The sequence below is a fragment of the Netta rufina genome, assembly GCF_964035555.1.
Source record: "Netta rufina genome assembly, chromosome: 3".
NCBI lineage: Eukaryota > Metazoa > Chordata > Aves > Anseriformes > Anatidae > Netta > Netta rufina.
This window is the reverse complement of record NC_140125.1, coordinates 106,550,656-106,574,257: the sequence shown is the minus strand read 5'-3', so window position 1 is coordinate 106,574,257 and position 23,602 is coordinate 106,550,656. Positions and strand designations below refer to the sequence as shown.

Below are 23,602 nucleotides of genomic sequence, written 5' to 3'. Positions count from 1 at the left end.
GTATTTGGTTTGGTTTGTTTTTTTCCCTCTTCTCCCAGCAATTGCTTCTGTTATGTCAAAATGACTATGGAAGTATAGCTTAATTCTTTGTTTTGTGCTTGGGTCAGGATTTTCCAATAAAGCAAACTGGACTGCTATGGCAACTAACATAGAATATAATCTGTTAAAGAGATGAGTCATCTGTGATTTAAAATACACTGAAGATCAGTATTATAGTCTGATTATAGAAGGATGGAATTGAGCATATAATTACTCAAAATTCAAATCAGCATGTTCTGGGAATGTTGCAGATCTGATGTTTCTGGCACACTGAGCCAGGAAAGACACTTCAATGTATGCTGCTATTGAAATCTCCATGCCTTTGGGAATTAAGGCATTTTGATGTACAAAAAGTATATTTTTTAATTATTAATCTCAAAAACAATTTTAGCAATAAATAGAATTCTTCTGTATTAAAATACTGGACATAGCTGCTCAGAAATGTTTTCTCAGAACTTCATTTTTTCCTGTATCTTAAGAGGATGCTCACTTTTTCATCCCTCTAACAAAAACATTTTTTGATGTGGAAGTGAAGAGGTACAGTTTTTACAGAAGCTTGGTTATGTAAGGGATCCTATACATGCTTAGGACAAAAATCCATCTTCATTTCACTGCATCACTGTGGCTTTATTCCAGGCTTTGGGTAATTTAAGTTTAAGTGGTGTACTTTTATTTGGTGTACTTTTTCATTAAATCTGGAGTTGTCTGTTGAAAAATTCCTAACATTTCAGAGGTCTCATGCATTTTTCCTACCAAAGGCTATCTTGTTATAATATTTGAACCTACACTATTTTTACTACTTTTTTTTTTCTTTAGTACTCAACATCATTTTTTATTGTGTATATGCTAGACTGCAATCTGTGCTTTTGTTAAGGCTATGATTTTTAGACACTTTTTCTGATGGGAGTTAAATCATGGCTTTGTTTCTGTTTTGGTTTTAGCCATGTCATACTACTACATGTGATTAACACTGTACCCTTTCTGCTGAACTCTCTGTCTTCATTCTTTGAGCTTCTCATGCCCCCCCCCCCCTTTTTTTTCCTTCATTCTGAGCCTCTCTGCCTCTGAAGAGGATATGTGATTTACTATCCATGCAGTCTTTTTGAAATGTTAAAACCTGCTTCACCTTCATACTGAAAATTACAGAGCCTGGTTATGCCCTGTAATTTGTTTGTTTATTTGTTGTTCTACAGTCATCATTTTATTCCAATCTCAGTTGTATTTCCTGTCTACCAGCACCAACATGATTTCCTTCAATGGCTTTGTTTACAAACACAGTATTTGAGGCTCATGTGACATCCATTTGATAGTGTCTGAATCGAGATGCTGCTTCTCTCAGATAACCTTTTAATTTTCTTGGTTCTTGTACTTGAACTATTCAAGACAGATCTTCTACTCCCACGTGCATATTGTTATGAAACAGACACCTATAAGATGGCTTGGAGTGTTTGATAGTGGCTAGCTGACTTTTGAAAGCCTTATCACTTCTATTATCGTAGAATCTGAATCATTAAGGTTGGAAAATACTTCCAAGATCATCTGGTCCAACCATCACCCTACCACCAACATCACCCACTAAACCATGTCCCTAAGCACCACGTCCAACCTTTCCTTGAACACCCCCAGGGACAGTGACTCCACCACCTCCCCGAGCAACCCCTCCCAATTTTAACCACTTTTTCTAAGAAGTTTCTCCTAATCGGCACCATCTCCCACAGCAAGGTAGACAATTTGTTGAGCCATATAAGATGGATGAATTGGAGATGAAATGGAGATGACTGCTTCTTGATCTGTGGTAAGGATGAGCCAAATGATGCTGGGTGTACTCAGTATCTGCCTCCTTTGCCACAAAGAGGCCTCCTGTGGTGCCAGCTGCCACCTCCGTGTCCGCTGGCACCCACCCTATAAAAAGGGCTGCCCTGTGTCTGGCAACATGTTGCCAAGCTTCTCACTCCTGCAGTTCAAGGAGACTTGGAGTTGCCAGGGTGCAGAGAAATCAGGCAGGAATTTCCAGCCTTTGAGCGGTGCACTGCAAAAGCCAAAGGATGGATGTCGTGTTCCATCTCAGACGGAAGAGGAAATCTCAAGAAGTGAGATTTGGCCACCTCAGTGGCCAACCCCCCTGTAAGCGTCCAAGGCCGGATGAAATGGTACGGCTGGGGAGGAAGAGGAAATACACCCAAGAACTGGATGACCTCAGTGGCCAACCCCCCCATAAGCATCAAAAGGTGGATGATGCAGAAATGGAAGTGGACCCACTGACAAAGTTTTTGCGGACCATCAGAGCGTGGGTTGACATTAACAAAATGATGGCAATTTGGTGCAGATAGCCACCACCAGTGTTGGCACAAAGCATCAGAGCTCAGCCTAAGAAGAGCAACACCCAGGCCACAGACAGATGCCCACCAACAGACTTGGCACAGACCATCATGGCGCAGCCTGAGAGGAGCAATGTCCAGGCCACAGACACACCCACCAACAAAGTCAGTGAGGAACCATCACAATGCACAATGCGAAGACTAATGTCTAGGCCACAGACAGACACCCACCAACAAAGCTGGTGCAGACCACCATGGTGACACATAAGGCCGACGTCCAGCCCAGGACCAAGCACCCATGAAGAAAATGGGGGCCGACCATCAAGGCACAGCCTGAGGAGGACGATGTTCAGCCAGGGACGGACTGGGGGAATGACTCTGTATTTACCACCAGTGGGAAGCGGGGGTACATTAGCTCAGCTGGCCCCTGCTTGCCTTTCACTTACCACCAATAAAAGACCTATGAACTTTCAAGTGTTGTTTGAGCCATCCTTTCCTGTCCTTTGCTGAGTCCCCAGGGTTTTGACCGTTTAAAAGTTCTTTTTTGTCACCCTAGTACCAGTACCTAACATAAAAGAATTTTAGCGTTATCATTTCAGTTCTGAAGTAACCTTGTCAAGAGACAGTTAACAATTGTTTTTAAAAGCCTTTGTGGGCTTTCACACTTGCTTAACTATTTACTGTTAATTAATATTAATTAATAAGCAATTAATTATTCACCTTGTCCGTTAAGCCTATGGATTGGTTGTGAAAAGGGATTTTTGTACAAGTTGCAGCCTCTTGGTTACTGACCCGTACCATTTATATATCCAGCATGTTGTCAGTGAACTTCAATTTCAAATACCTTTCTTGATCCTGATTCTTCTTCAGTTGTCCCAGTTTTACCTTTCTAAGTTTACGTGTGCAAAGAAACTAAAATTAACTAAACCTTACACTGCAAGCTTCTGGGTGAGAATAGGCTGAGTTTTAAAAGCTGCCTGCCCACGTTACTATGGGCACCCAAGCCAATATAATTTGTCAGTCAACAAGATGTGAGAATGTGGGTTTGGTGGTGCTGTAATGCACTCTGAAGGCTCCTGCTCAGAGCTGCCTTGCCCCAGGCTTGCCTGCCCCTGGATAGGGGCCTGGGAGAGCAGTGGTGGAGTCTCTTCAAGGAATGTACCTCAGCAAATCCTTACTGAGTTTTCCTCTCCTACACCCTTGGAAGTGCTTGAAGAGGGGGTTACATGTGGGTGTCGTCCATCGTGTAAATTAGAAAGCACAGCGACACTATTCAGGTAGAACAAAAGATGCAATTCACTGGGCAAAAGTTTGGTGGCAATATGTTGTACAGAGAATGGTTTAATGTGTAACACAGGCATTTTGACAAAGGAATATTCTAGTAGGATATGCTATTTTGTACCTTGCACTCATTTTCTCTCTCTTAAATGTAAAGACAATTTCAGGCTAAACTGCTTGTAGACTTTACGTCTCTTCTCTTTTTTGTCTTCTTCAATTTACATGACTTGAACACGCCTGGAAATCAGTCATTTTACTATTTTATTTTCAGGCGATACTCCTTTTTATGCAGACTCGTTAGTAGGAACATACAGTAAAATTATGGATCATAAGAACTCATTACATTTCCCAGATGACGTGGAAATCTCTAAGCACGCAAAGAACCTCATCTGTGCCTTTTTAACTGACAGGTAGGTGTATGTATTATTTTGGTACTGTCTCTATTTTAGATGGTATTAGCACATGTACATTGTAAAAATGAATTCCTTCCATTGCTTTTGCTAACTTATATTCAAATCTCTTTTGCAAAATCATCTGCGCTCTAGTTTGTCTTTTGGGGTGTTTTCCAGGTGCTCCATTTTATTTCTGTGACTAGTTCTGATGGCTCATGCTACAACATAATTTGTGCTGAACAAATCCTCCCAGCTGTTGTGTGGTGTAAAACAGAGCAACAAACCTGTAAGGTTGGAAGTAATTTTTAAGCCCCTAAAGGCAGGGACCAAATTGTTGTGCTCAGTGGGTATTGCTTATAAAAAATTAAAACATACTTTCATGAAGTTAAGCATACATTTACCTAGTTTGTTTAAATTTTCATAGAAGGTTTGAACTTTTTTTCATTTACCTTATGGTACTAATTGATAAGTATAGCTAGCAAACAAAGAGGATGTTCTGGCTGTAAATTAATCATAGAGGTCTCCCTTGGTGAAGCTGAGCTGTTTATTGATATTAGCCGTGTAAACTTGTTCTTGACCTGAATATTTAAATTTTTAGTGTCAAAAAGCACAGATTAAGTTGAATTTATTTGACTTAAAAGAACACTGTAGGTCCAAAGTTAACTGTGGATTGATAATGCCTTTTTATGCTTTCCGGTGATCACCCAAATTTGGCTTGTAGAGAATCTAGCTTGTAGAGAATGAGGGATTAGTAAAAATAAATGCATAAATACGTTGTCTTATAATGTTTTTTGCATTCAAAGAGAATCGTTTGTTCTACTGTGCAGGATCACACTCAGGAAAGATAGGCGTTAAGTGTTTCTAACCAGTAGCTGCAGGGTGGAGAGAAAAGAGGGGTAAAATTTAATAATGGGAATGCGGCGAGGTGTACTTCCACTACGTGTGTCCGTCTTCCTGTTTATATTTAGTGCAGTGCTCGGGCGACTTATTTGAAACAGATGCCTTCTTGCTGTATGCGTGATAACTGCTGAGGCACTTAAAGGGACAAGAAGAAATAAGCATCTACCCCGTGATTTATTAGTTATGTTACTCGCCTCGGTTTTATGCTCTGTTCCTGCAGATCATTTTAAGGGAAACTTCTCTTGGTCAAACTGGAAGTTTCTTGTTGAACTTTAGGTTTGCTTCATTGTAAATATCAGCAAAAGATGTGTCAGGGTTAATTATGGGGCAGAGGATGGAATTCTTCAAATATTTATTTCAGTTCAGCTTTGAATAACTGTTCTGTGCAGTAAGTTAGACCTTCCTTCACTTGAGCCTTAAGGTTTGTCATGTGGTTTGGCAGACACCGGACTTCAGCATTTTTTTCTTCCCCCAGGGTGTTGGGTTTTGTTTTTGTTTTTAGTTTCTTATTTTTTGCCTCACTGCTCTCTCTCTTGCATTACTCCCCACGTGGCAGACTCCAACTTCTGGACGTTTTAGCAGTCGCAGGCAGTGGATATTAAGAAACCAAGTACATTTTATATAAGAAACTACAGACCTGTGGTTGGTGGTTTTTTGGTTTTCTTTTTTTCTTTTATTTGACTATTAATGTGGTTTACAGGGACAGCCTTTACAGAAAGTTGCTCTGCTGCTTATGAGCAAGTCAGAATTTAAAAACAAAGCAAAACAAAGTGCCGTTTTTCCTAATGTGAATTTGGCTTCTTTGCTATGTTTAGGGATGTGCGACTTGGGAGAAATGGGGTAGAAGAAATAAAGCATCACCCTTTCTTTAAGAGTGATCAGTGGAACTGGGACAACATTCGAGAGAGTAAGTAAATTGGTTTAAAAGTAGATTTTTATTCAATATTTGCATAAGACTACTGTTCAGTAATAGCATATATGAAAAACGCTTAAGACTCTATAAATTAAGCAAATGTTTTCTGTTATCAGGAATCTCTCTTAAGCTTTCTTATTTATCATTTGTATTATAAAAGATGTATCAGTAAGAGATAATAGATGTTTTTCCCACTGAAATTATTCTCACATTTATCATGCTTGAATTGTAGATTTCTATAGATTTGAACAGCAGAACTGGATGTTTTTTGGCAGAATAAATTTTTAATAGGTTCTATTTTTTGTGGCTTTTGTTATTGTTGTTCTGATGGATTTCTGTTTTATTTATTCATTTTTTAACCTTTTAACCTTTTTTAAAATCTGTAATTAAGACTAGCTTTAAGAATGGTCTTGTTGGTTTTACTGCTTTTTGTTTAAAGTATTGAGAACTTGATAGCTTTAGGCAGAAAAACAAGTATTTCTGTTCCTGTGCTCGATCATAACTTCTGAAGTATTTACTGAAGTTTCTTAAAATGGTGATTGCATTTAGTGTGCCATTCCAAAATGTGCTTACTTTAGCAAATACATTTTGAGCATTCAATATTCCATATACTAAGCAAATAATGAAAAAATACTTTTCCTTAGGGAAATAATATTATATATTATATCACAGTAATATATCACAGTAGTATGTACAGCTCTACTGCATGTTTAATACATATTTAACTAGCATGACAACTTACATAGTATGCTTCTTAATATTAGAGAGGTACCAGTATGTGCCAAGTGACTGGAGTGAAGTTGATCTTTTCTCCCCCTTCTATAGCTGCTGCTCCTGTTGTTCCTGAGCTTAGCAGTGATATAGACAGCAGTAATTTTGATGACATTGAGGATGACAAAGGAGACGTGGAAACCTTTCCAATCCCCAAAGCCTTCGTGGGAAACCAGCTGCCTTTTATAGGATTTACCTACTATAGAGACAATTTGTATGTGAGAATTTAATATGCATTTTTAGAAGTACACCTGCATATTTTTCTTATATCCTACCCCTCTCCCCCTTTATTTTTACCCTAGATACATAATTTATTCATTGCTTTATATTAATTTGTGTCCAACTGTGAAGATACAAAATGCAGAATTTAAGTAGAATATATTGTGGCTACCTTGATAATTCTGTTTAAATAAATAGTATTTTTATATATGTAAAAATATATAGTCTTTGTAAATCTGGTTTTGGGTTTAAAATACTAGATTTTAAAATACTAGATTTGTAGTTTAGCTCTAAAATAATTTGGTATTAGTAGAGTTAGAAAAAAGTTTATGCAAAATAATAGCTTGCTAAGGCATCACTTGCCTACCCCTTGCCTTTATTTAGCATTGTTAGTCGTATTCAGTGTATTTGAATAGTCATGAAATAATTGCAAGTATTAATTAAAAATAAGCTGTTACAGCTTATTACACAGTAGAAGTGTCTTCAACGTTATACTTCACTTAAGAAGAAAAGATTCAAATTAGAGACATTCAAATTAGAAAAGATTCAAATTAGAAAGCTCTTACCAAGGTAAAACAAGTTTCATTCTGAGAATAGTCTAGGTCAAATTAAGATTTGCGAGAAGTGATTAAAATGCCTTGATTGGTGAGGTTGCCAAAGTTGTTGAAAACTTGAATAAGAGTAGGAGGGATTTGTTTTTGTTTTTGACAGGTTGCTAAGTGACTCCTCTCAATCTTGCAGAGAAAATGAATCAGTGCAATCTAGTAAAAATGAGGTTAGTGCCTTTTTTCTAAGTATTAATGGATGGTTAACTAATTTGGTTAAGTCTGTTACAAAAAAGCAAAGTCAAAACTGATGTCAAGAAATTTTTTTGGGGGGGAGGAGGGAGGGAGAGGCTTTTAGTTTTTTAATGTTCATTAATAAAAAATATGTTTTCCATCTACAGTATAGCAAGGAGGTGAGTATATTATTTGAATTATGAAAGGAAGCAAATCATTCCCACATAATTTGTGTTGACATGATTTATCATGAAATACCGTAAATGTTTATTCGACAGTTTTCTAACAGTAAACCAATTGTGTTTTGAAATAGTTTATGAATGATTGTTATATTCAAGTGTTAAGGTACTCCTGTGTACAGATGAATGAATACAGATTTTTCCTGACTTCTTTTGGAATCCAGAACTTGTTTTGAAAACAAATGCATGAGACTCTGTTTGCTCCAAACAGAATTACTCTTGGAAAGGTTGTGAATCATGGCTGCACACTGTCTGTGATTCATGACAGATTTATCCAGAGTTTGGAAAAGTAAATTGTCACCTATGTTGATAAAGGAATGTTTATGAGCATAAATCTTTCTCTCAGCTGTAGTGAGTGTCTGAAGCATGTTCATCCAGTTTTTGAAGATTGCCAACTGAATTTAAATATGCAGATGACAGGAGAATGCTACAGATTTTTTCATGTAACAAACTTACTTCATTATACTACTTAAACATTTATGTTATTCAAGTGTAGGTAGTTTATGGTTAACATTTGTTAAAACTTACTTAATTGTTAAACTTTGAAAAGGAGTTGTAAAGGAAATGCATTATGTATTGGGCAGTGTAAATTTAAGCACAAATGTTTATTGGACTCTACTTCTTTCCTTCCTGTAATTAGTGAACAGAATAATAGTTTTAGTTTCCTGTTTAATGAGAAATGCAACTGTTTAAAATACAGAGTGCCACATTCATGATACTTGCTTTATATTGTGAGAGTAAATGTTGGTAAAATGTTGCATTTCATTCTGACAACTTTTTTAATTTTTATTTTTTCAAGCAGTGAGTCTTGGGTTTTGATGTCTTTTTAAGTGTCCCTGTTATGGTAATCTTATAATTGTAACAATTACAAAGTATTTTAGAAAACCACATTTTTGCATTTTATGTTTAGGGGTTGGAGGAGGAAGGGAAAGGGAGGAAAAGAAATTAATTCGATAGCCTGAAGACATGAGTCAATTTAAAAGACTTGTTATAATCTTTTTTCTTTTTTTTTTTTAATTTTGGGGTACTTGACTCACAATATCTTTTTAATATTTTAGTGAGGGAAACAAAACATTCCCAAATTTCAAGTGTTGCTTCTGTATGTGCTAGATGGAAAAAATATTCTGAATATGTGAGATCAATGAGCATGTTTAGTCTTTTCTGAATAATGTCTGATATTCTCTGAATATTGTCCCATGTGGTTATGTGCCCACCTTTTATTTTATTGTTTATATTTTACTTAGAAAAGACTATCCCAAAAATTTTGCTCCAGCAGGACTCTAGACAGAGAAAATGAGAGCAAATGGCCAGCAGCAACATTCTTTGCCCATAGAAATTTTATGACTCTCAGTCATTCTGTGATAGTTAGCTTTAACATAGCATGTAGGAAATTCTGTTACTACACATCGGTATTTTAAAAATTATCAAGATTAATAACTTGTACAGATGAGAAATAGAAATGCAATAATCTTCTGGTGATAGTTTTAAAAACAAACAAACAAACAACAAACCATAATGTAGATTGAATTCATTTTCTTTGCTCTCCATTTTTTGTTATTAAACTGTTTTACACTGTGATTACAATCTTATATGATGGCCATGCTTATCTTCACATTTTGCTCAGTTTCAGAAAAAAATAAGCAAGTTAGAAGAACAGCTCAGTAATGAATTACAAGCCAAAGATGAACTAGAACAGAAGTACAGGTGAGAATATTTTGAAATATTTGATATGTTCATATAGAAGTGTTATTACACCTTTTGTTTCTGAATGATTAAAAGCTTAAAAGTTCTTGCTACTCCCATGGCTACGTTTTTTTCTTCCTTATCTCTCCATAAGAATCTCTCTATTGTTTGAATAATTTCCCCAGCCATCAAAGTTTCATGTGATTGCTGAAAATAGGGTAGCTTACATAAAATCAATGAGACATATCCAAAGAGTCTAATTTTTGTGTAATCAGTAAGGTTTAAAAATATTTTTCAAATTCCTTCAGGTCTACTAATACTCGGTTAGAGAAGATAGTGAAAGAGCTAGATGAAGAGGTAAGTTATTTCTCATTGGAATTAGAACTTGAACATTTTTATGTGTGTCTTTTTTTCCTTAGGGACCAGAAAATTACTTTTGAGTAGCTGTATATTTATGGCAAGTAACACCAGCTGATTTCCTGATATTCACATGCACTAAATTGCTGCCTCTGCTGAAAGATTTTCGTTATGATTTCCCTAATATCATTATCTTCGGAATCTCCAAATTTTCAATTTGGAGGATAACATAAATACCCCATATACAATTCTAGTAATTATATTTGAAGATGAGAGTGATGTTGATAGAAAAGGAAGCCCATTCTTTGCAGCATTTTTTATACCTGCCCAAACTGTGTCAGTGAAAGAACCCTATTTTGCCCAGCTTTGCACCTTAATGCTACTGCAAATTTATCATTTCTGCAGAGTGCATGTACAACTTAATGTACTGTTCGTTCAGGTGCATGTTGAGATCTTTCAGTACATGTATGTTTCTATGCTTCATGATGCTAACAGATTACAACATTCACTGAAGTCAAACCATCATACAGTCTTAAATGGTAAAAGCTCCTGGCTGTAGTTATTCTGGGCTGTATTTGAACATGTGCTCTGATGTGCTGTGTTTGCAGTAAGCAAATGGAACATGTCTTTCTCCACTGTGAATGAAACTGAATGCGTGAGCTGTTCTTTATCACTTAAAAAATGTCAGGATTCTGTATGTAATTAGTGTTGTGTTTTTTTTTTTTTTAATATGCCCAGATAACTTCAAGGAAGAATGTAGAGTCTGCAGTCAGACAGCTAGAAAGAGAGAAGGCTCTTCTTCAGCATAAGAATACAGAATACCAGAGAAAAGCAGAACATGAAGCAGATAAGAAACGCAATTTAGAAAATGAGGGTATGTTGAACGATGTTTGAAGGGTTCTATTTTGATGTGGGTTTTTAAAAGATAAAATAAATGAGTTATAGTTGACTTTAAAGCTTTTTCACTGCATTGATTAATTTTGATTTGTTTTTGTTTTAGTTAACAGTTTGAAAGACCAGCTTGAAGATTTAAAAAAGAGGAATCAGAACTCTCAAATATCCAATGAGAAAATCAATCAACTACAAAGACAGGCATGTCAACTTTTTATATGTTTATTTTAAAATAGTAGCTTTTTGAAGTTCAGATTGTGTTAGTAGTGGTGGGAGTTAAAATGTGTAGTGAAGTTTTAAAAGCCATTCTTTTTTTTTCATGTTCCAGTGTTCAAAAATAATCTTAAAAATAAACCTTTTTATTTCTTTAATCTGTTAAGTGTAATTATCTGTAATAGCACTGGTAGATGTTACATTTTAATTGTTTCTGAAGTATGTTTTTATCAATCCTTAGTTGGATGAAGCCAATTCTTTGCTGCGATCAGAGTCTGATACTGCAACCAGGTTAAGGAAGAACCAGACAGAAAGTACAAAGCAAATCCAGCAGCTGGAAGCTAATAATCGAGAACTGCAAGATAAGAACTGTCTGCTGGAGAATGCTAAACTCAAACTAGAGAAAGACTTTCTCAATCTTCAGTCAGCTCTAGAATCAGAAAGGAGAGATCGAAGTCATGGATCAGAGATCATCAGCGATTTACAAGGTATTACAGCAAATGTTAAGCTTTCTTCTAGTTTCAGAAGTAAAAATAGGTTTTGGTGATGTTATTTGAGCTTCAAACTGTGACTAGGTTAGTTTGCTGTGACTAGATTAGTTTGCTGTTTTATACAGTGTTATTTAAGTGAGGACACAGTAAAGTGAACATGAGTAAGGATATATATAAGAATGCGTATTACTGATAATTTCTAAAATCATCCTTAAGGGAGCTCTTCTTAATAGTCAGAACTGGAAGCTGCTGTTATGTTTGAAATGTTTGTTTAAGTAGATCCAGTACATTCTTTTTTCAAACACTGCCTGGCCTCATAGATGTTTTGTTCATTTTTAGGTCGAATATCTAGCCTGGAGGAAGAAGTGAGAAATGGAAAGAGTGCGTTAGCCAAACTGGAAATGGAAAAGAGACAATTGCAGGAAAAGCTTACAGATTTAGAGAAGGTAACAGCACTTCTAAGTAAACTTTGGTATTACATACTTATTTGATTTTAAAATTTGTGCATTTGTTAATTGAGACATGGGACAAAGTTTGTGAAAAAAAAACAAAGTGTCACTTTTGTTTTTGTTGTTGTTCTTGCAATTTAAAAAGTGGGGAAAAAAACCCACCATTTTCCTTATGACTACAATATTTTGTACTTCTAAAGTACATAATAATGTACTCCAATGTATAGCTTAGCAGTGCAGAAATAGGACATCGTTTCTGGTGTAAAATCTGACCTTTTTTGAACTATAAGTATTGCCAAAAAAAAAAAAAGTTTTTTGCTAATATTTTAGGATTTTTTTATTGAGGCAAAAGTATTCAAACAATTCTTCAATAAATACAATTTTTGTAGTCTTTTCACGAAACACTGTTTTTTAAGTCTCTAATTCTATATGGTTTTGGAACTGGTAACGTTGCTGTGAACTTCTAGAGCACGTTGTTATCCTCGGAAAAACATATGATGAAAGAATTCTTAGTACCTTAGGGTCTGTATATTGTTTCTTCTGCTGTTAGCTTACTTCCAAGCAGGATATTACTGTAGTCCAAAATTTTGTATTTAACCTGATGTATTTAAATTTTAATATATTTTTTTTCTTTAACAGGAAAAGAGCAACATGGAAATAGATATGACATACAAATTCAAAGTTATGCAGCAGAATCTTGAACAAGAGGAAGCTGAGCATAAAGCCACAAAAGCACGACTAGCAGACAAAAATAAGATTTATGAATCTATAGAGGAAGCAAAATCTGAAGCCATGAAAGGTATTTATTTGACATTACAGTTTGACTTAAGTATAAATTATAGAATGTAGGTAATATAATCTTCTAATGTTACTGGGAATTTAAATGTAGTGTGTTTTTTTTCTTTCTTGCAGTTCCTCTGTTCTTTTTAAAATATGATTAGCATTGTAAAGCAGTTTTAAAAATCAGTTGTAATCCCTCTGCTTTGCTAGGCTAAAGACAGTTAGTTGCTGAGCAAAGCAGGCTCTCTCTTGCTGACATCACTAATTCATTTTCTGTGCTAGGGTATTCTGAACTAATTTTTCTTAAATCTTTCAAACAGTTTTAATAATACAAACTTTCAAGAGCTTATCTATGTAGTCAAATTTCTTATTGTCTTCCTAAATAGAATATGTCAGCAACGTAACACCTGAGGTTAGTGGATAGTGTTAAAAATAGTAAAGCCTTTGCTAGGCTTCAATTGTCACCATGCGTATTCTGGTGTCGCCTAACAATTGAAATCTCTCAGAGAGAAGAATAATTAGCAAACAACTTCAGAAGATGGCTCTTATTTTTTAATTGAATTGCTTATGTCTATTGCGACTGATTAAAAAGCAACCTATATACCTTATCATTCCAATTGCAGAGCATTCACAAAAATTTTGAGCTTGCAGATGTTTCAGAAAAGCACAAACAATTCAGTGGTAATGTATGAGTCACTTCATCTATCTGTTTCCTGAACAGCTTCAATTCTTTAATTGATTTCAGATTATCATGGTCAAAGCAACGCTTCATGGATTGATACAAAATATTTCTTTAAAAAGTAACCGCCCTTTTATCCATTCCAGATGTGTTGCAGATAAGCTAGAAGTTATCTTGAAACTCAGAAGTAGGAAATAGGTCTCAGGCAGAAATATTTGCAAAGCATCCTCTTGGATGCTTTTTCATGGTTTACTGTGAAAATTTTAATGAATTACTCTTCAGCAATCTTTCTCTTCAGTGCTAAAAGAACAAACATTTTATTTGTTCTTAAGAAGGGCTAGACCTCCTCCTTCCTCCCACCTCCTTCTCACTCTTGAAACCCTCTGAAACATGGACTGATTTACATTGATACTAAATCTCCTTCTTCACAGAAATGGAGAAGAAACTTTTGGAAGAGAGAGCTTTAAAGCAGAAAGTAGAAAATCGATTGTTAGAAGCTGAAAAACAACGCTCCATGTTGGACTGTGATCTCAAACAATCACAACAGAAAATAAATGAACTCCTTAGGCAAAAGGATATACTAAATGAAGATGTACGTAACAATGACAAAAGAATTCTCTGGAACATTGTTTTAAATGTCTTTGTATTTTCCCTGTTATATCTGTATTTAGGGATGTATATGAAAGTAAATGGCAGCAATTTTTACTTCTCCTTTGTATTTGGATTTAAATTTGCTTTCTGTATTTTCACTTCTCTGAAGTATTTTGGCATTTTTGATCTTAAAAAGTTTTTCTTCTGGAATGTAAAATGCTAAGAGTTGGACATGGAAAAACTAGCTTTTTTATTCTATACTAATAACTTTATTCAAGAAATAGATTTGTCTATCAACAGATGTGTGCAAGTTGTAAAAAGATGTAGAAAGAGTTAATAAGAAACACTGTTACTTCCTTGTGTAGATTTGTAAAACTTACCTTTCTGTTTATGTTTTTAGGTAAAAAACCTGACATTAAAAATAGAGCAAGAAACACAAAAGCGTTGTCTCACTCAAAATGACCTCAAGATGCAAACACAACAGGTCAATACCTTAAAAATGTCAGAGAAGCAGCTAAAACAGGAGAATAACCATCTTCAGGAAATCAAATTAAGTCTGGAAAAACAAAATAATGAACTTCGCAAGTAAGCAGAGTTGCTCAGTCTATTTTTTATTTTTTTAAAGTAACGCTGATTTGTAATTTTCTTTTTGCAAAAGCTGAGAGCCACATTAATTTTAATGATTTTTACACAGAATATGCTATTCCATAATGCAAAATTTAATTGTTGTTTAATATAATTTACAGCGACTCTAGCCTTAGTGATTGAGCAATGTATGGATGGATTTACAGTAGAAAGTGTTTGCTTCCCTGAAGACCTAAAATCAGAAACAAAAAGAGTAAAAGAAAAGAAAAACCTTAAACACAAGAGTGTGAGGAGTTGAGAAACATTTATTTAGGAGAACGCTTAGGAACTTTTCTTCTAAACAACTGAGTGCTTCAGTGAAGAGGAAAGATGTGGTCATTACTAGTCTAGGAGAGGTTATTAGAGTTGGACAGTAATGCTAATACAGAGCTGTGAAGTGTAACCATTGGAAATAACCTGTGCTAAGGGAGTTTAATCACACATTAGACCTTCAAATTGGAGTTGTGTTAAATCCTAGCAATTCTTCTTCAAGTTCTTACAAGCAATTATTGCAACTGAAAATAAATATTAAGGTTTTCTTACACAAAGAATGTACTTGTGACTGAAAAGACAAGTTTAATATGTATATCAGGTGTGTTTTATTCCTTGCTCTTTTAGACTTCTGATGATGTACCTTGTGCTTTGTCTTTTCTGTGAGTAAGATGAAGTTACTCACTTGGAAGACTAAGTATGATGATTTCTATAGCATAAAATAACAGTGGAAGTCTTTTCTACTACATTACTGTTCTTCGTTATGTGACTAAGTGACTTTGAGTTGTTTTACAAGATGAATTCAAGAAATGATGCCTGACAAAGAATAAAGGCATTCTCAGAGTCTGAGCTCTAGCAAACAAGAAACAAAACAGTCTGTCAGATCAGTGATGTTTTACATGGAAATAAGATTCTGTCAGTGGCTGTTTGTTTTATCAGTGTATCTTAGTGGTTCAACTGTCAGACTGTTGTAGTTAGTATGTGAGTGGTATTAAACTGGTGTCTCATTAGTGTAGCGTTCTGAGTTGCACGGGTGAAAATGAGAGAAAGTCTGGTACCCAAAGGAGGTGTCAAGTTTAACTGCAGATCATACTTTGATCTCGACAGACTGAGGATGTTAAGAGTGTAAATGAACTCCTTTCTGTTTACTTGTTTGGAATATCTCCCTATCTTTTCTTTTAATGTAGTATATTCCTTTCTAGGGAACGTCAAGATGCAGATGGACAAATGAAAGAGCTTCAAGACCAACTTGAAGCTGAACAGTATTTCTCGGTATGTTTTATGCTTCTTTATTTATATACTAATATGTTTATTGGGTGTAATGTTAGCTTTTCTTCTTCCTCCTCAGTCATGAGGCATTTCACTGCTCAAATATTAGGCTAGTTCTTTTACTTCTGCCTGTCTTCTGTCTTGTCTGCAGCCCTGTTACCACTCTTTGCTCTTGATCATTGAGCAGTGTAAAAGAGGTTGTGTTAAGAAATCTAACAGCTTTGGAAGGGAGTCCCAAGCACAGTTTAGGGAGAAGTAGTCAAGCAGCTCTTTCCTTCTTTTCTACAATGTAAATGATTTTGTGCATGTTTCAAGCATTTTGCATTCAGCATCTGTTCTACATGTATGCTGCATGGGAGAAAAAAACTGTATTATCAGAATCATGTGGCATTATGAAACATTCATATAAGGCTTTGAAGGAAATTTCTGCATTGTAGTTACACTTGGCAAAGACCCGTTGAGAGTTTTTGCTTCAGTGTGATAGGTACAATAGAGTAAATAGGTATTGCTGGTAGAAATCATTGCTATCATATGAAGGTTAACTTATATTAATAGTGCACAGCCAGCCACAATGGAAAGGCCAGAGAGCTTGCTTGAGAATTAAAGGAAACTTATGCTTCTACTGTGGTCTTTATGTCAGTGAGTAAAAGGACTAACTGATCAAAAAGCTGTACATCTGAAAGGAGACAGAACGGGAAAGTTGAGGTCAGTTGACTGCTGTGGATGGGCCAGAGAGAGAATTTTGAGAGTTGTCTTTTAAGTCCTGCACTAAATCCACTTGCACTTTATCTGTTTTCAGTCATTCTTAGTGCACAGAGAACATAATTTTTCTTTCATTTCCTCTATATCTCTAGGTTTGTATCCCTTTCAGAAAAATCTAAATTTCAAATACTTTCCTAATCTATTTTTCTCTTACTCCTTTATGTCTTTTATCTTCTGGGCTGTCATGTTGCTTTCATACATTTTTATGGTTAGAGTCCAAGCTCTACCTAATCTACCTCTGACAGAGATTTAAATTAGTAGAGAAAATAAAATTCATAGTGTGAGTCCTATGCACAGTATGCTTGCAAACATATAAAATGTATCTCATAGATCCATCCACAAACAACGCAAGTTTAATACAAAACAAAACAAAAAAACTTAAATGAAGACATATTTGGAAATGATGAAGACTTTTAGTTAAATTTAGAGAAAGCATTGCACTGTTGTACTTGAACTGAGTGTGTGATTATAGAGCTGTACACTACATCATCTTGTATCATCACATCATTTTTGTGTACCTTCAAGCTAGAATATGCAAGTCACGTCCTTTTTTCCTACTTTAAATTCTAGACTCTGTATAAGACACAAGTTCGAGAACTTAAAGAAGAATGTGAAGAAAAGACCAAACTTTGTAAAGAAATACAGCAAAAGATACAAGAGTTACAGGATGAGAGGTAGATTTTGCTACTGCTATTAATGCATAGAGCAGGATGGCTTTTTACTGCTTTTGTTTACATATGTTTTTTGTTTGTTTTTTGTTTGTTTGTTTAAGTAACTTTCTATCTTTTGAGTTAATAGTATGTACCAATAATTTGCAGGGATTCCTTGGCAGCTCAGCTAGAGATTACTTTGACAAAAGCAGATTCAGAACAACTTGCACGTTCCATTGCTGAAGAACAGTATTCTGATTTGGAAAAAGAGAAGATTATGAAAGAACTGGAGATTAAGGAGATGATGGCTCGGCATAAACAGGAACTTACTGAGAAAGATGCCACCATAGCCTCTGTGAGTAATACGCATCCTAATTTTGGTAAAGGTTTATGTGGGCGATAGTTTCATTTGCAGTTGGATTTATCCAACACTGTTTAGCATACTTAAAGGTAAAAATGATATTTAAAAATATTTCTTTATTATGACTTAACTAAAAACAAAATCTCATACCCTGTTTCCTCCATGAATCTCTTGGATCACTGTTTTCTGTGCTCCTACCTCTCTATAGTTAGTCCTCTTACATTGCCTGTTTTTCGCTCTCAGGCATTTCCTTCCGCAGTGTAATGCTTTCATATGTCAAATGTTTTTAGTTACATAGTCACATATACTTTTTGTTTGCAGTTGGAGGAAGCAAATAGAACACTAACTAGTGATGTGGCTAATCTGGCTAATGAGAAAGAAGAACTGAACAATAAACTGAAGGAAGTACAAGAACGTATGTATTCTTTGAACCAAATGCAGTTAAATAAAAACAGTATCATTTTTAATAGTACTGTTTCTTTTGTAATGAACTTTAATTGTTTTCTTTTTTTTTTAATTACATTGCTACAGAAATTACGAAGCTAAAAGAAGAAGAAGCAAATATAGGAAATATTAAAGCACAATATGAGAAACAGTTATTGAATGAAAGAACATTGAAAACCCAGGTAAGCAAATGTATATAAATGAATGAAGAGCTAGTGTTCATGAAACAATTTTTAGTAGAAAACTTACTTAGTCTACTAAGTAGACTTACTGTGTGGTGAAACTTCAACCGCATGTTTCATCATAGAGGAATTCCTAATCGTCCTAATTCTAATCCCTCGTGGATGCAGTCCACCAGCATAAATCTAGACTTCAGTCAAATTCATATGGTTTTCCTTTTCATTTATATTCCTCTGTAATTTCTATAAAATGTGAAATTTCTGATGTCAATCTCAGTTGCTTTTTAGAGTTATTGTCATTTTAATCAAAAGATGTATTTTGGGGCTAGCTAACAGAAACTGAAGAGAACTATTAGGTTACTAGTGCCTGGTCATGGTTAGGAGAGAATGCTCTTCTTCACAGTATAGCAGTATGTACTTATTGATGTTTGTTTTTTTTTCTTCTTCTTTTTCTTCATGGGAAGGCTGTGAATAAATTGGCTGAGATCATGAATCGGAAGGGTCCAGTCAAACGTGGAGCTGACACTGATGTACGGCGGAAGGAAAAGGAAAATAGGAAACTGCATATGGAACTGAAATCTGAACGAGAGAAGTTAACGCAAATGATGATCAAATATCAGAAAGAAATCAATGAAATGCAGGCAGTAAGATTCTCTTTGCAAATATAAACATTGATAGCATTTGCTGTAATACGTGTTGAATTGATTCGTGTTTTTAAGGTAGCGTATAAAGTGTCTATTCCTGAATTTGCATGTCTGAAAGAAACATGCAGAATATATTATTGAGACTGGCTGCAAAGTCTCCATAAGTATCTACTCAAGTTTTCTCTGAGTAACTGAATATAGTAACAATAGGAAATCTTTTCATCTATCTTTACAGCAAATAGCAGAAGAGAGTCAGATACGCATTGAACTCCAGATGACTCTGGACAGCAAAGATAGCGACATTGAACAGCTTCGTTCACAGCTACAGTCATTGCACATTGGTCTAGATAACAGTAGCATAGGCAGTGGACCTGGAGATACTGAGACAGATGATGGATTCCCTGGTATGTTATTTTTATTAATATTTCTGTGTTAATTGTTTGTATATCTGTGTTTTACCAGAAATATTGAAATACTCCTCTGATGTTTCTGGGGCTTTTTATCTTTGTGTTTCTGTCATCTTATCAATGCTTTGATAGTGTTCACTATCCACATACTAACTACATCTATCTGTAATCATGTAATCAAACTTCATTCTTAAATTTATCTGAAAAAAAAATCTTGAAAAAAATGTATTGTCTCACATTGGAACTAATTTTTTTTTTCATCTGTATGACAGTAGTTAATTTGCAATCATTTTGTTATGTGATGAAATGTAAAACTAATACTCTTTTCTTAGGGATTTTGTTTTGACTTCTTTTCTACCTTTTTCCTCCTTTATTCTTTATGTTTAGTCCATATCACTCAATCCCACACTGTGGAATCCATGTCTTTTACCTACCAGCACTCTTCCACCTCTGTCAGTATTGCCACTAAGCCTTCCAGTTCTCGCATGCTTCTTGATTCTGATTCTGATTCTGACTCAGAGGAAGAACCTTTGTCTTGTTCCCACAGCCCTACAGAAGTTGATAGTACAGGTGACATTCCTGAGAACTGCTTGGTGTTGTTTTTATTGTGTTCTTTTCTCAATTTCAAACTAACACTATTAATACATTATATATTTAAACAAACCAAAAAAAAAAAAAATTGGCAGCAAACATTGTAATTAAAGGCATGATAAATTTTGCATGAAGAAATAATTCACCTGTTTCATCTAAATGTTTTCAGATGCTTGCTGCCATTTATAAAACACCATTTTTATTAAAGCATTGAATAAATTCTTATTCCTTATTGTCTTGTTCAGATGGGTAGCCTCTATGCAGTATCTTATGTGTTATATAAGTTATATGACCTTAAGGTACTGGATACCAAAACGTCAAATTATTTGTGTTTCAGTGAAATGTCAAGATATCTCTTCTCACAATCTGAATGTGTTCATTACTTGTTCATAGAAATTCAGTCTTCTGAGTGTACCTTTCATTTTTCTTTTTGCCTTAGTTTGAATCTTAAATTTGATTCTTGTATGATAAAGCAAGAAAAAATTACTTCTATTTGTTTTTCTAGATGCATAAAGAATATAATTAAAGAGCTCTGGTAAAACAGAGCTTTGTGTTATTAATTATATACTCATTCTACTTGACTACATGAACACTGTCTTGAATAAAAGTTGTACTTAGTGTTAATGTCAGAAGCGGAGCTTTTTAATTGCGTTCAATTTTCTGTATTTTACTTGAGGCTTTTCTAAAGTGTGAATACCTTTCAATCAAAGGCTTTTTTTTTTATTTTTTTTAATACAGACATTACTTCTTCAGACTAGAGTAAACCATATGGCATTTCCTATATTTTCTTCATTCTCTTTTTTTTGTGTGTGTGTGTGTGTGTGAGGCTTCTGGTGAAAGAATTACTGAGTACTTACATATTTTTTTCTTGTTAGCTGCTCTTGTGTTATTTGCATGGTTTTATTTTGTTCTAAAGTAAAAATCATACCTAAGCTAGGACTGTTCACTAAGATATTTGCAGCAGATTTGAGGTTTGATTTTTTTTTCCTCCTAGTTCTTACAAACACGTGCTGTGAAAATTTGGGAACATTTTGGCTTTTCTCTGGTCTGTTAATATAGAATGAATGCCAGAAATGACAAAATATAATAAGGAACTCATTTTTTTCACTTTCATACTATAGTTAGAGAGATTACAGAGAAAGATTAGAAAAAAAAATCTCAACATTAAGAAATCCATAATGCTTCCTGCATGTGGGTTTTGCATCAGCATTATGCTTGCTACTCCTTATATCAGGTGTAGTTGAGAGGAATAATTTGAAGTGACGTGTGAAGTAAAATATGTGTTAGAGAACTGCTTCACATACTTGGCATTAAACTGTGTCATCAGCAGCTATTGTTAAAGAGAAATGAAATTTGAAGACAGAACATTTCTCAATAACCACTCTTCAAGTCTCTCTAGATGTAACAAAAAATCAATGAATAATATTTATTACACTATACTAAATATGGGCATGGGATTGCAAATGCCATCTGATGAGAAAGAAAATAACATTTGCACTTTGGGGGCATTTCTGTGCTCCTTTCATGGATTTGTGTTTGTTTATACTAAAGGCTTTGTAATTTTAGCCTTGGTGTCTGTAGCAGGAGAGGTTAACTGCTAGGGTGGGAAACCAATCATGTTTACAACTGAGTTTTTCTTAATAAATCATAGGAGAAAAAAAATCTTGTATTAAGTGGAACTATAAGAATAGTGTCAAAGTCTATGAGATATTTACTACGTGTTACCAAGCACAAGGAAAGTCTGATCCTGTTGAGCTTTTAGTTTTTTTTTAGTTGCTGCTGAAATGTGTATGTCAAAAAACAGTTGAGCTATTAATACTGTTGATAAAACTCATTTGACTAATGCAATGGTGAAATATAAAATATCACAAGTGTGTGAAAGCATAGTTGAATTTAGGCAAGGCCTAGGGTTTACCCAAAAATTACTTATTTTGGATTAGAAAGTGTAGGAGATGTAGGCAGAACTAGAAAAATAGAAAAAATGTATAGAGCAAAAAAATATGAGTAAGAATATAAAACTTCTGAAATTTTACCGGGAACACAGAGGATATATGTTAACTGATGGTAGTTTGCATTATTTTGTCTTTTGTGCAGAACTGGATGTCATGTGTTCTGTACTAATATCTTTGGATGTTGTTCTAAGTGGAAAAGGTAGACCTTAAAGTCTTTAAAAAAAAAAAAAGCCAGCAGCAAAAACTTAAGGGAATGTGTGTGCTATACGCAAGTTTGCTCTTCCCCCCTTCTTCCTCTTACCTACTATTTTTTTGTAATCCTGTTGTTTGTTATTGCTGTATTCAGGAATACACAATTTAATTTATTCCCAAAGATTTACTGTGATAAACCTTTCAAGACATTATATTTTTAATTAGCTCATGAGAACGTTTACTCTGTTGCTTTATTATTGATCTTCAATAACTATTTTTAAGTGAACAGTAATCTCAAAAATATTGTTTTGTGAATAATTATGTTCTTTAATATTTCTCTTCTTTTCAGAATCACGATTAGAAGGCTGGTTATCACTACCTGTTCGAAATAACACTAAAAAATTTGGATGGGTTAAAAAGGTAAATATATGTATATTTATATATATATATATATATGATATTTTTTCATGTGTAGTCTGGATTGTACACTCACCACAGATTTTCAGCACTTTCATTTATCTTTGATACATCTTCACTCATTACTTAAATGTGTATATATGTAAATATATATGTAATATGTTAGGTAATATAGCTGTGTCTGAAAGTAACAGGTTGGACATTTGTACAATCAGCGATAAGCATTCTGAATAGCATAATGTATCTGGAACTTAACATAGTCTGGGAGCAGATGCCCTTGAAAAAAACTTTATTTAGGAGATAAAAGCTAGTGGCTGCACCTCTACTGTGTAACTGCTTTTCAGTAGCCTCTTCAGTGGGTCTTTACCCAAAGAATAGCCTGCACAGGCTATTTACCCAAAGAATAGCCTGCACAGTTTTATACTAATTCGCTTACTGCTCCATCATGGTGTTCATTCTGGACAAAATTCTAGAAATTCGAGGTCTTACAGATAACTAGCTGTTTTATGAAAATTGCTAGTATTACTGATAAGTGATCTTTGTGAGCAGGATGCCTATTAGTTGTGAACTGCACATGTAAAACAGGCATTATAAGATGATAACTATTAGTCCAAGTGAAAAGTAAGTCTGTAAAATAGAAAGGAAAAGCTTTTATGTTACTCTCCCCCCAACTTCTATTTTTGTCTCCTCATATATACTAAATCTGTTTAAATACCAATTAATCTGATAACATAAACTGATACATGAAGTAATAAAAATCTTATCTGTAATCCAGTGAATTTATTGGCAAATCATGGACTCAGAATACAGTACTACTACTGTCCTTTTAGTTACCATTTAACAAAACAATAGGTAGAGAAATATTGCTTTGACATCTGTGATAATTGATGTGATATCTTTGATGTGATGAGTTGGAGTAAAATGTGTATTGTATGCTTTTCTGCCCCTGAACAGTATGTAATTGTAAGCAGTAAGAAGATCCTGTTCTATGACAGCGAACAAGATAAGGAACAATCTAATCCCTATATGGTATTAGATATAGAGTAAGTATGCTGTAAAATTGCTTCCTCTGATTTGCAGGTGGACTTTGTTAGAAAGGTTTTGACAAAAGGCCTTTTAGAAAGACCTTCTTAGACC

At 34.6% G+C, this 23,602-nt stretch overlaps 1 protein-coding gene across 3 annotated transcripts in view; it reads left to right on the top strand.

The window, feature by feature from the left end:
• ROCK2 (Rho associated coiled-coil containing protein kinase 2) overlaps positions 1 to 23,602 on the top strand; it is a 103,013-nt gene that overhangs the window by 70,305 nt on the left and 9,106 nt on the right. For 2 of the 3 annotated variants that reach the window (XM_084284715.1, XM_084284714.1), the window contains exons 7-29: positions 3,907 to 4,045; positions 5,743 to 5,834; positions 6,666 to 6,825; positions 7,542 to 7,605; positions 9,473 to 9,552; positions 9,840 to 9,888; positions 10,627 to 10,762; positions 10,889 to 10,980; positions 11,234 to 11,480; positions 11,823 to 11,929; positions 12,572 to 12,731; positions 13,823 to 13,983; positions 14,383 to 14,567; positions 15,800 to 15,869; positions 17,199 to 17,302; positions 17,447 to 17,633; positions 17,961 to 18,054; positions 18,171 to 18,265; positions 18,727 to 18,906; positions 19,142 to 19,310; positions 19,701 to 19,883; positions 22,398 to 22,468; positions 23,420 to 23,508. In XM_084284715.1, the coding sequence (XP_084140841.1) occupies positions 3,907 to 4,045; positions 5,743 to 5,834; positions 6,666 to 6,825; positions 7,542 to 7,605; positions 9,473 to 9,552; positions 9,840 to 9,888; positions 10,627 to 10,762; positions 10,889 to 10,980; positions 11,234 to 11,480; positions 11,823 to 11,929; positions 12,572 to 12,731; positions 13,823 to 13,983; positions 14,383 to 14,567; positions 15,800 to 15,869; positions 17,199 to 17,302; positions 17,447 to 17,633; positions 17,961 to 18,054; positions 18,171 to 18,265; positions 18,727 to 18,906; positions 19,142 to 19,310; positions 19,701 to 19,883; positions 22,398 to 22,468; positions 23,420 to 23,508 (2,914 nt within the window). The remainder of the gene's footprint in view (positions 1 to 3,906; positions 4,046 to 5,742; positions 5,835 to 6,665; positions 6,826 to 7,541; positions 7,606 to 9,472; positions 9,553 to 9,839; positions 9,889 to 10,626; positions 10,763 to 10,888; positions 10,981 to 11,233; positions 11,481 to 11,822; positions 11,930 to 12,571; positions 12,732 to 13,822; positions 13,984 to 14,382; positions 14,568 to 15,799; positions 15,870 to 17,198; positions 17,303 to 17,446; positions 17,634 to 17,960; positions 18,055 to 18,170; positions 18,266 to 18,726; positions 18,907 to 19,141; positions 19,311 to 19,700; positions 19,884 to 22,397; positions 22,469 to 23,419; positions 23,509 to 23,602) is intronic. The other variant, XM_084284716.1, reaches the window with a different exon arrangement.